General features: G+C 38.0%; 1 protein-coding gene across 1 annotated transcript; it reads right to left on the bottom strand.

The window, feature by feature from the left end:
- Nucleotides 1–2,612: 2,612 nt before the first annotated feature.
- Nucleotides 2,613–3,915, bottom strand: LOC148416168 (cystatin-B-like). The gene is made up of 3 exons (XM_088427781.1): nucleotides 3,632–3,915; nucleotides 3,436–3,537; nucleotides 2,613–2,797 (listed from the first exon to the last, which is right to left on the bottom strand). Exons 1-3 carry the CDS (start codon nucleotides 3,722–3,724, stop codon nucleotides 2,669–2,671), a joined length of 324 nt encoding a protein of 107 aa, XP_088283907.1. The 5' UTR covers nucleotides 3,725–3,915; the 3' UTR covers nucleotides 2,613–2,668.
- Nucleotides 3,916–11,142: the final 7,227 nt, after the last annotated feature.

The following is an 11,142-nucleotide window of genomic DNA, read 5'->3' as shown; positions in this document are numbered from 1 at the left end:
TCAAGAACTTTGCCTGCGACACACTGCAATCTTCTCCATGTTTTAATAACCTCTATAGTCTTATACTTAGATGGAAACATATCATCAAACCAGTGAGAAAAACTGCTTCCAATTACAGAACTTCCTGATGAGAGCCACTGAACCAAACAACAAATCACAAGTGATATTTCCCAACACAGGTCTTATTCCTGTGGAGAAACTGAGAAGTTTAGTCAAACCCTGAATATAAAGTTTCAAGGTCTTATAGTCAATCAATAAACAATCAAATCAACATATAAAAAAGGAAAATGAATACATGATCCAACTGCTACCAATTAACAGTACAGAAAACATTGAGTACTATAGAGCCAGGACAAAGATATATTTACCATTTTGTTCCCTTATGTCACAATGTAGTGAATTTATGTTCAGTTTCTTATTTGCCCCACCAGTAGTTACTCCTTCCCAAAGAAAAGCTAAAAGGTTCATCTTTTACATGCTCATGAAAATGAAATTATGGTATCAGATCTTTCCTCAGTGATTGTTTCACTCACCGTGGTGTTGCATTAGCTCCCACAGGACATTCATTTGGTCAAAGCAAATCAATAAGTGTGTATGCAGTACACACAGTGATGGATAGCCATTTAATAATGGATCAGTGTGCATTGATGTCCGTGCGGAGAAGGAGGGTGCGTGCATGTCTCCTGGTCGTAGAAGATACTATCAGTATAGCTAACATTGAGTTTTGTCATTAAAACATTTATAAGATAAAAAGTATACAATTCTCCTTTTCTTTGTGCATGCAGTATAGACAGATAATGAATCCTTAAGCATGATGATTATTGCATATTTATTTACTGTAGATAAGGATGGGAATTGCTAGGATTTTTTTTCAGATTCCAGCTCCATTTTCGGTTATATTTATTGATTTGGTTGTTTTTTGGTTCTTTTATCAATTCGTTTATGACAAAGAAATGGAAACTAAATGCGTAGTTGGATTAGAATCAAGCTTGCTTCATGTCTTTGATTTATAGTGGCCCAACAGTGTTGATAGGTTCAGTTTGCCGTCTACAATTTTAATGGATTATTGGGTTAAAAAAAAAAAAAAAAACTGCCGACAATGCATCTGCCCCTTATGCCAGATGGTCAGTCCAGTCATGATTGTATCGGTAAACACTAAGACGCATGTTCAAAACTAACATAACCTTGCAAACTTAAAAGTGAGCTCTCAAGAGATGGCAATTCACCCTTTTCAGACTGAGGACCATGGTACCAGATTTGGAGGTGCTGAACAGCTCCAGTAAGAGTTGGAGGTCACAACCACGGCACCACATCATCCGCAAAAAGCAGAGATTCAATGCTGGGACCCCCAAACTGGACCTCCTCAACGATTCTGTCCATAAAAGTAATGAACAGAATCGGTGACAAAGGGCAGCATTGGCAGCGTCCAACCCTCACTGGAAACGAATTCGATTTACAGCCAGCAATGCAGACCAAACTCTGACATCGTGGTACAGGGACGGAACAGCCCGTATCAAAGGGTTCAGTCACCCGTACTCACGAAGCACAGGATTCCCGAGGGACATGGTCAAAAGCCTTTTCCAAGTCTACAAAACATTTGTAGACCGGTTGGGCAAACTCCCATGCATCCTCGAGGATCCTGCCGAGGGTGTATAGCTGGTCCGCGGCCAGGACGAAAACCATACTGCTCCTCCTGAATCTGAGGTTCGACTTCCTGACGGACCCTCCTCTGTAGGACCCTTGAATAGACCTTACCGGGAAGGCTGGGGAGTGTGATCCCTCACACACACCCTCCGGTCCCATTTCTTAAAGAAAGGGACCACCACCCCAGTCTGCCAATCCAGGGGTATCGTCCCCAATGTCCACGCGATGTTGTAGAGGCGTGTCAACCAGGACAGCCCAACGACATCCAGAGCCTTAAGGAACTCCGGGCGGATCTCATCCACCTTGCCACCAAGGAGTTCTTTTGACAACCTTGATGACTTCAGCCCCTGAGATAGAAGAGCCCCCCTCGGCGTTTCCAGACTCTGTTTCCTCAAGAGAAGACATGTCGGTGGAATTGAGGAGCTCTTTGAAGTATTTTGTACACCAGCTCACGACGTCCTGAGTTGAGGTCAGCACAGTTCCAGCACCACTGTGCACAGTGTTAGCGGTGCACTGCTTCCCCTTCTGAGACGTTGAAGGGTGGATCAAAATTTTGCGGAAGCCGTCCAGAAGTCGCTTTCTTCTGGACTTCTTCTATGTCTTTGCCGGACTCCTCCCAAACCTGAGTTTTTGCTATGGCAGCCTCTAAAGCTGCACTCTGCTTGGCCAGCTTGCATACATTGTTTCATATTTTATTTTGTTTTCTTTTCTTTTATTTTGATTCATGGACATGCTGATATTTTCTTTTGTGTTGGTTACCAACCATTTGCTCTCTTTCCTCTATGAATATATGTTTCTGGTAAGTGCATTTAATTCACATGTGCACGTAAGAGAGAGAAGAGTCATTGTATGAGGAGGTAAACAGTTGTTTTTGTTTTAGCCACAATGTACTGTATTTCAGTGTCAAGGCTTTTACATCACATGTCTTTTTATTCTTAATCATTTCATAATAAAATGGTCATGGATATGAATACATATGATTGTTTATTTATTTTGCAATGCAATAGCTGCTGTGTGTCAGTTCTCAAAAGTACTTAATTTCATCAGCAAGTGCTTTGCACTCCTGGATGCTGGTGAGCCCCAACTTGTTGTCAGCGAGTGACACACCTTGGAAAATGCGAATGTGGAGATAGTCGTCTCCTCCCACGTGCACCTGTAACAGAAAAGTCATTACACCAATGTTTGACAAAGCCTCTCACCTGTCAGCATATGCTGCATTGTAATCAAAAGTGCACACTTTTGAAAAATAACAAAAGGACACAAACATTGTCAAAAAAAAAAATGCAATGACTTCATACAGAAACGTCTCAAAAAATACTTAACCAAAATACATCATTGCAATCTTTTTCCACATTTTAATGCATTTATACTTGCATTTTTTTTTATAATTAGAGAAAACCTTTAAATAAAACAGTTTAAAAAATATTGATGCATGATTAAAATTTACACGTCTATTAAACTGTTCAATTGGTCTTATATGATTCTTACTGTACACTAGAAAATAAGTGCTTGTAAATTTTTGTGTTTATTAAAACATTTTAAGTCGACCGAAGCAAGTTCAAACCCTTAAATTAAAAATAGCAATGTGGGCATTCATTTTGTTTTAAATTAACTTTTAACTCAAGTTTATAAAAATAATTTGTACTCCTTTTATGCATTATAAATGACTTGAAGGATTATCTAGATTTTGTGTGTGTGTAGTCATCAAAATCATTTCAAAAACCAAAAATAATTGTAATAAAAATAATAATAGTACAAAACAGTCCGCTAAAAAATGTCTGTTGTGCTTACCTTGATGAAGTAGTTGGTCCCAGCTACAATCTGTGTTCTGTAGCGTTTGGCCATGAAAACCTGGTAAGTCTTCCCAGTTTTCTTCTCAACTTGAGATTTCACCTGGAAATCATTGTTTTTGTTTTGTGTGTGTGTGTTTAAAGTGAATTCTCAAAGCAAGAAACAATAAAAATAAGTGTCAAGTTTTGATACTCACTTTTTCACAGATTTCCTGAATCAAATGATCAGCGTTGCTTTCTTCTGAAAGTCCTCCGGTCATTGGGCAGACGGCAATTCTTTCGTGAGCCATGGTGCAAAAGAACTCAACTGCAGCACGTTGGTGACGGTTCAATACAACCAGAGTAACAAATGGCCCGCTTTTTATAGTAGATCAAAGGGAGGGTTCGATGTTTTTTGGTCGATCCCAGTGCTGCTTTCGACACAGGTGACCGCGCAATCACTCAATGACCGGCTTAGTCATTGGGTGGAGATCGGAGACACTGACCTGAATTGGTTTTGTTCCTCTTATTTAAAAGGCAAAGCAATCTCCGCTTGTCTTGCTCCACCCTTGCCTTTGGTGTGCCGCAATGTCTTTTCGATCGGCTTTTATTCATTATTTACTGTATATTTTGCCCCTTGGCTCAAAGATAGAGCACCACAAAGTCTCCTGCTATTGTTATGCAGGTGACGGACAAATATCCTTCTGGTGACTTTTGAAGACCCTAAAAATATAGGCTTAAGATTATTGTAGCAACTGTTTAGCAGATAAAAAAAATGTTTTACCTACTTCAGTTGTTGAATCGTCCGTTTGTCCATCCATCCATCCACCATCTGTCCATCCATCCATCTTCTATATTCTCACTAGGGTTGCAGGCTTGCTGGTGTCTAGCTCAGCTGGCTTCGAGCAGTAGGCGGGGGAACTGGTTGCCAGCCAATCACAGGGCACACAGAGACAAACAACCATTCACAGACCAATCACACCTAGAGTGTCTGATTTACAGTAGGTGTCCTATACATCTGCCATGCATGTTTTTGGAATGTAGGAGGAAGCCGGAGTTTCCGGAGAGAATCCAGTCGAGCTTGGGGAGAACATTAGCATAATTTTTGTAATTTGTATTATAACCAAAATTGCAAAACATTGTGCTATTATTGCGAAAGCAAATACTCCCTAACTTCCAGAATGTTTTTTTTCATATAAAATATTGAATAAGAGCTAGCTTGCATTTTTAGAAATTGTCTTTCATAAATCACTTTTAGAGTATAAGTATACAGAGAAAACTCTTATTTGCCTGCTATTTTGCCTTTCAAAGTTGAATATTCTCCACTTTTACGTGGGAGAAAGTGAAAAGTTTAGAGGGCGTCGCTCGATAGTTGTGAGTAAGAGAACTCCTGACAATTTCTGGGTGGGATGCATGAACAGCAGGGTGTGTGTGTGGGGTGGGGGGCAGCGTGTACTGGTGATTCACAGAATCTGTACTTACAAAGCATTTAAAGCATCGTTTTGTGTAAGAAGCACAAACAAAATCCACAATCATTCAATATTAAGCATATTTCGTTTTTTCAAGAGAGTAAAGGATTTTGAGGTCCAATAGGGCTTCATTTTATTTTATTTTTTTAAATAAAACGTGTTTGTTGATATAGTGTTTGTTATTGTAGCTCAAAATACAAGTGCAGATGTGCTGCACTTGGTGCACAGGCTTGTATAGGAATGGTCTATCACTAGGGCCCATGTGGCTGGAGCCAGAGGGCAGCCATCTTATGTTGCTGCCATTATCAACAACAGTTATTTTTGCTCTTAAAACACAGCTATCGGAGCGTGTTTTATGTTAGGATCCTTGTGCAATCCATCGACAAAGCTACGAGGTGCAGATGGAGCGAGCACTTTTGTACATTGGGCAAGTGCTGACGGGAAGCCAGCTACAAATACTGCCTGAGAAAAGTCCATCTGTACTTACTCATAACGACAGATGTAAACCTACTACAGTTAGTGCTCAGTCTATGTATTTTTTTCAAAGCTTTTCATTGGAAGAACATGCTGAAAAACACGCGCTGATGCTTCCTTGTTTTTTGGCATGTTCTTGATGATCAAAGGCTTTGAAAAGAATACACGGACTGAGCATCACCTGTTTTGTGGTTCTGATCCCGATCAATGGGAGGTAAATCCGCTTCAGTTGGTGCTCGGTCTGTGATTTTTTTTTTTTTAATGTAATTTTGAAGAGTCATTATTTTTGTTTTTTTCATTAACTTTTGTATTTTATGGGAAAATAATTGTATTTAATAATATACAGTAAGAAAGCTATGACAAGTTTTTGAAATGATTTTTTTTTTAATGATTTTATATTAATTTCCAGATTTCCCTCTGGTGTAAAGTTTCAATTTTTGTAGAAAATAATTGTTAATAATTGAAAATAATCTGGGCTAATTAGGGAAACGTTTGTGATTAGTTAGATACATATACAGTTTGTCTAGGGAGTGAGGGCGAGGGAGTGACAAAAATGAGAATTTTTTTTTTTTTAATTTGCACTCTTGACATCCCAAATCAGCGTCATCTGAAGTCACCTTATATCACTCAGTCCTAAGAGTGGAGGCGGAAAATTAGGAGCAATGGGCAACTGCTGCAAGATGAATGTAGCGGAAAAACTATATTTGTGTATGTATATATACAATCTATATATGAATATGTGTGCATATGTTTGAGAGAAGGTGTATTGCGAGATCTTTCCATTGAGTCTGTTGTTGTTAAATTTGAGGAATTTCACTTCCTCATTTGCAACCCTGCAACTCATACACCCTAATCTGGAGGCATACATCAGTACAAAAACAGTGTCAAACAATCAAAACTTATTTTCTTGATTCGCCCAAATATATTCGGCACAGTTAAATTCTAATTGTTACATCCATTTATTAAGTATAAAGTTTTATAAACCATGCTGCAGTGGAAATTCGATGATTTAAGTAATAAATAATGCTCAAATTAAAACAAGTGGATATTATTTTTCTCATCCGCAATGTTCCTAGAGTATTTTTGCTTCAATCACTAATTGTTTTAATGTATCAAGCTGCAGCTCACTTTTTTTTTTTTTTTACAGAAAATTTTGCACCCAGGCGTGAAGATTGAACCATCTAAACTAACAGGTTAGAAAACTTTTTGTGAAGTGGATACGAGGAATTTTTTGGAGAGAGACTAAAACTGTTTTAAGAATACTTTCATTGTTTTTTTGTTTTTTTTTCTTCTTTTACACGCCAGCCCGCAACCCACCCAGGTCCTTAAATGCAGACCCATTGCAACACACATAATAACCGGCAATACATTCAGGAAATTTTCTCAGCTTTTACTCAGCTAGTTATTACTGGGTGCCCATTTAGACTGTGTTAGCACTTCCGTGCTCCCAAGTTAATGGCAATTTAAATGTTTCTCAGTAATTGAGAATATTTAACTGGGTGAGGTGACAAACCATTACCAAAAGCAACAGGTAACACAGGAGGGGATGATTATAATGACAGATCAAAATGATGAACCAAATCTACGGTTGCCTCAGTCGTATTCCATTGGTTTTCAAAGTTTTTGTCATTTGGCGGTTCATTTGCAAAACGTCCGTTCAACGCCAGCGAACAATTTCGTCTGTCAGTCCGTCAGTACCGACGAACTGCCCACCTCTACATCAAGGGTATGTCACGCCAACAAAATCCTCTTCCTCCAATTCCTCAGATAGTGTCAGTGTCCCCTCAGACATTCTTAAAATATCACTGAGTCAATCTCTGACTTTCAAGACTTTCCATTCAGCTCTGCTATTGTTTTCCTGTAAATGATGTAACACTCCCAGGTTCTCGAGCTCTCACTTTTAGCCCTCACTTCTGGAAAGTCGTTAGTTCGTCAAATATACTGTATTAACTACAAATATTTTTTATTTTTTTGTATCTTATTTAATTACTTCACTTGTGTGGGACATATTTGGAATTTCCTGAGACCCCCCCACCTCACACATACACACACACGCACACCCACGTATAAGCACTGTAAATAATAAGAACATAATAATATTTTAATAATTATTACTATTATTATTATTCATAATAGTAATTACAATAAAAACAATAATCATATTCATGATAAATAAATAAGACACAGCAGGAGCTACAAATTTTCACATTTGAAGTAATGATAGCATACCTTGTTTTTTTTCCCCTTACAAGGCAACTAAAAATGTCAACTAAAAATTGAGCTTCTGGATAAAATTTTGTATTGTATGTTAGTTTAGCCTTTGAGACCCTTTACTTTACTAGTATGAATTCTTGTCATATTGAAATACTTGTTTTTCTCATGTGCAAATGGTTATCTTGGCTTGCGAAAGAGATGGGATATTTAGTCCAAATTTCCTTTGATCTTATTGATTTATGATCCCGCAATAAAATATTTATGACAGGTAATGACATGAACTTTCTGGTTCGGAACATTTTGTTCTCAGACAAGTTAAGACATGTTTCCCCATTAGTTTCGCTCCCCACTTTGCACCTTGCATCCTTTGTTCTAGCCCTTTGTTTATTGTTTGGTTTTTGATGACGGTGGGATGGTTTACATTCAAATTTTGAGAAGGACTTTCTTTGTGATTCCTAGGCATTTTTACTGTATATAGCATAATTATGAATATATATATAGTGTGTGTGTGTGTGTGTGTGCGTGTGTATATATATATATATATATATATATATATATATATATATATATATATATATATATTAGTTGAGGTGTGTATTGCTAACAGTCCTCTTTCTGTGGTTAGTTTCCTAGGCTGTTGGGATCCTTTCTAATCAAATGATGTGTAAAAAGGACTTCCTGTGAGGCTCTGGGGTAGTTGTACTGTAGGCAGCATAAGTGTGAATATTATTGTTTAACTCATTCAATGCCAGGGACATATTTTCAAATTTTTTTCAATAGCTTGGACATTAAATTCCAGATGCTTAAGTATTAAATCGATACTTAAGTACATTAACGTCATTATTTTCCAGATAATTAAGTATCTGGGATTGAATTTGTGGACGCTTAAAAAAAACGTGAAAATATGTCCATGGCATTGAATGAGTAAAGATGAAGTGTGTATTGTTCACCACCCCGCCACCACCAAAGTTTAGTGTCTGTAATGCGTGTGTGTGTGTGTATGTCTGTGAAAGTGAATGGAAGCCGTGCACCTGTGACCATTGACTTGATGTATTTGTGCACTAATCAGATGTTTGCATGCCCAGAGGTTCAGATGACCAGTCACAGGAAAAGCCACCTTTCTCTTGCGCTCTCTCTCCATGTAAGGTGTGAGTGTGTGTGTGTGTGTGTGTGTGTGTGTGTGTGTGTGTATATATATATATATATATATATATATATATATATATATATATATATATATATATAAAATTATTGTGAGACCTGACCATTATGTTTTGACTGATATTTATCATTCTCTGTTTGTTGGGGGGTTTAATTATTGCACCCAAATATATCCTCCTTTTTCTTTAATCCTCAAAGAATTTGGTCGTTGTTTGACTCTTGAGTTTCTGCCCTTTCCCACCCTTTGCCTTCATCCTGTCTTTCTGATGGATCCTTCTGCCTCTGCCGGCAGCTCTGGATTACCTCGGTGCACATGCACGCACGCACATACGCACGCTCTCATGGTCTCTGTCACACACTCATAATTTTTTTCCTTTGCATTAGTGCAGCTGGGTGGACGTAGATGCCCCAGTTTTACATGGAAAAAGAGCCACGGTTTCTATCAGGCAAATGTGTTTGTCTTCAGGGTGCTTGCATTGCACATGAGGTGGAGCAAAGGTCACTTTTTGCTGTTTCACCTTTTCATTTTGTTTTCTGGTTAGTTGAAAAACAAGCCTGCTCCGGGTCAATAGGTTTCACTTTGGCTTTTGTCAACATAGAGCTGATGTGACTTGGCAATATTTATTCTAGTAGTTTCGGAAGGGTGCCAAACATTTTGCCATGTGTGCAAAGAAAAGAACGCTGTATCGCAGGGTAGCCTGGGCATCACTTGTGACGTATAAAAAAACCAAAACACAAATAATGATTACGGTACATACAAATCTTTGCCATTTAGGTTCTCATTTTGAATCAATGATGTCCGTGATTACAGTACATGTGCATACATGTGTGTGTTTGTGTGTGTTTTGATGATGCCATTGTGGCGTGACAATTGTAATCACTGCACATGTTTCAGAAGCAGGAGACACAAATAAAGACAGCAGATAGCACACACATGCGCATACACATACATGAAGAGAATCAACTTGAATAATAAAGTGGTGCTTCATAGTGGGTTTGTTGAGATTGTGTCATGCTGTTTTATTTTGAAGATCTAAAAATGACAAACATTTGGATATATTCTATTTTATTATATTATATATAGATCATGACACGGTCAATGAATGGACCACGTCGTTGTGGGGTGGATAAATATAAATGAAATACATTCCTTGATGAATGACCATATCCAATTGGCTGGCCCGGGCTTCAGTGTAATACATGGAAGTGGGCTAAAGTTAAAACAATAATATTGAAGGGAACATCTGTTCAGCTATGCTAGTTAGTATATATGTTTTGCTTTGTGTTATATTGCATTACACAATCAACCTAACATATAAGTGAGTCAGTGTTTGTTCAAATGTGTTCAAGTGTGTTGATCCTTATCCCATCCTAATGTAAGTGGCGCTTGGGGACATAGCCAGACATTTTTCATTGGGGTGTCTAGGGTGACAATATGCCTCAGTATTTATTTTACAGCAAACTAGATTAGTATGCATTCAGATCAATTTTACATGTATACTTTAAATATGTTGTTAATGAAAAAAATGTGTTGCAGACAGTTCTAATTAGAATACTATATCTGTGTGAGAATGACAGAGCTGAACGTGACAGAGCTCAAAATTTTCTCCTTGGTAAATTTTCTGCCCTTGATGAGGCTACTATTTAAATGCTAACGTGCTAAAGAGTGAATGCGTTTGTCCGTTTGATATAAGCGGCATGGAGTGAAAGGGGCCACCAGACGCACCGGAATAAAGTGTGTTTTCAAGAAAAAAAAAATACTTTTTTGGGTCATTCTTGTGACATATGAAGGCATAATGAGAAAAATAATTAGAGATGTGCAAAAGCCACATTTAGAGCTTCAATATGTGATGTGACTCAATGGGATTTGTTCACTTTGGTTTTGACCTTGTTCTTTGCTCACTTGAAGCGATACCCTCCGAAATTGAAGCCGCTCAGAATTCATTGCTGGCAATCATAAATGTTAAACAGGTTCAATGCTTATCAAGTCTGAGATTGAAGGGTGAAATGAATAATAACCAATGAGGAACAAACATGAACCAACAGTCAAAGAGCTCACAATGTTGTACTTTCACGCTCAAGTGCATTATATTCCCACTCCAAATAACTCCTGTCATCATCGAGATAAAACGATTCCTCTGGTCTGATAAGCTTTGATTACCTGAGGCTACTAAACATGCTCTCTCTCAAGTGTGACTCCATCCTGACCTCGCTACAAGATTTAAGATGGCCAAGAGGAAAACTAATTCAGGCCAGCTGATGGCAATGCCAGCAAGTGTGCGTATGTGTGTTCCCATGCTTCATTTCTTTCATGCCAGTAAAAAGGAGTTGCATTTAAATACTTAACTAATCATACTCATGAGTCAAAAGAAACACAATAATCTCAGGCTAAACATGAATGATTTCCTGGC

The sequence above is a fragment of the Hippichthys cyanospilos genome, chromosome 11, assembly GCF_059441005.1.
Source record: "Hippichthys cyanospilos isolate Australia breed blue-spotted pipefish chromosome 11, RoL_Hcya_1.0, whole genome shotgun sequence".
NCBI lineage: Eukaryota > Metazoa > Chordata > Actinopteri > Syngnathiformes > Syngnathidae > Hippichthys > Hippichthys cyanospilos.
Note: the sequence above shows the minus strand (reverse complement) of the source record. Positions and strands in the feature narration are given on the sequence as shown.

Coding starts and splice junctions, on each gene's coding strand:
- LOC148416168 (XM_088427781.1), bottom strand. CDS start 3,724: ATGGCTCACGAAAGAATTGCCGTCTGCCCAATGACCGGAGGACTTTCA. Junction 3,538..3,631: donor TTCAGGAAATCTGTGAAAAA/GTGAGTATCAAA, acceptor AATGATTTCCAG/GTGAAATCTCAAGTTGAGAA. Junction 2,798..3,435: donor GGACCAACTACTTCATCAAG/GTAAGCACAACA, acceptor TTTCTGTTACAG/GTGCACGTGGGAGGAGACGA.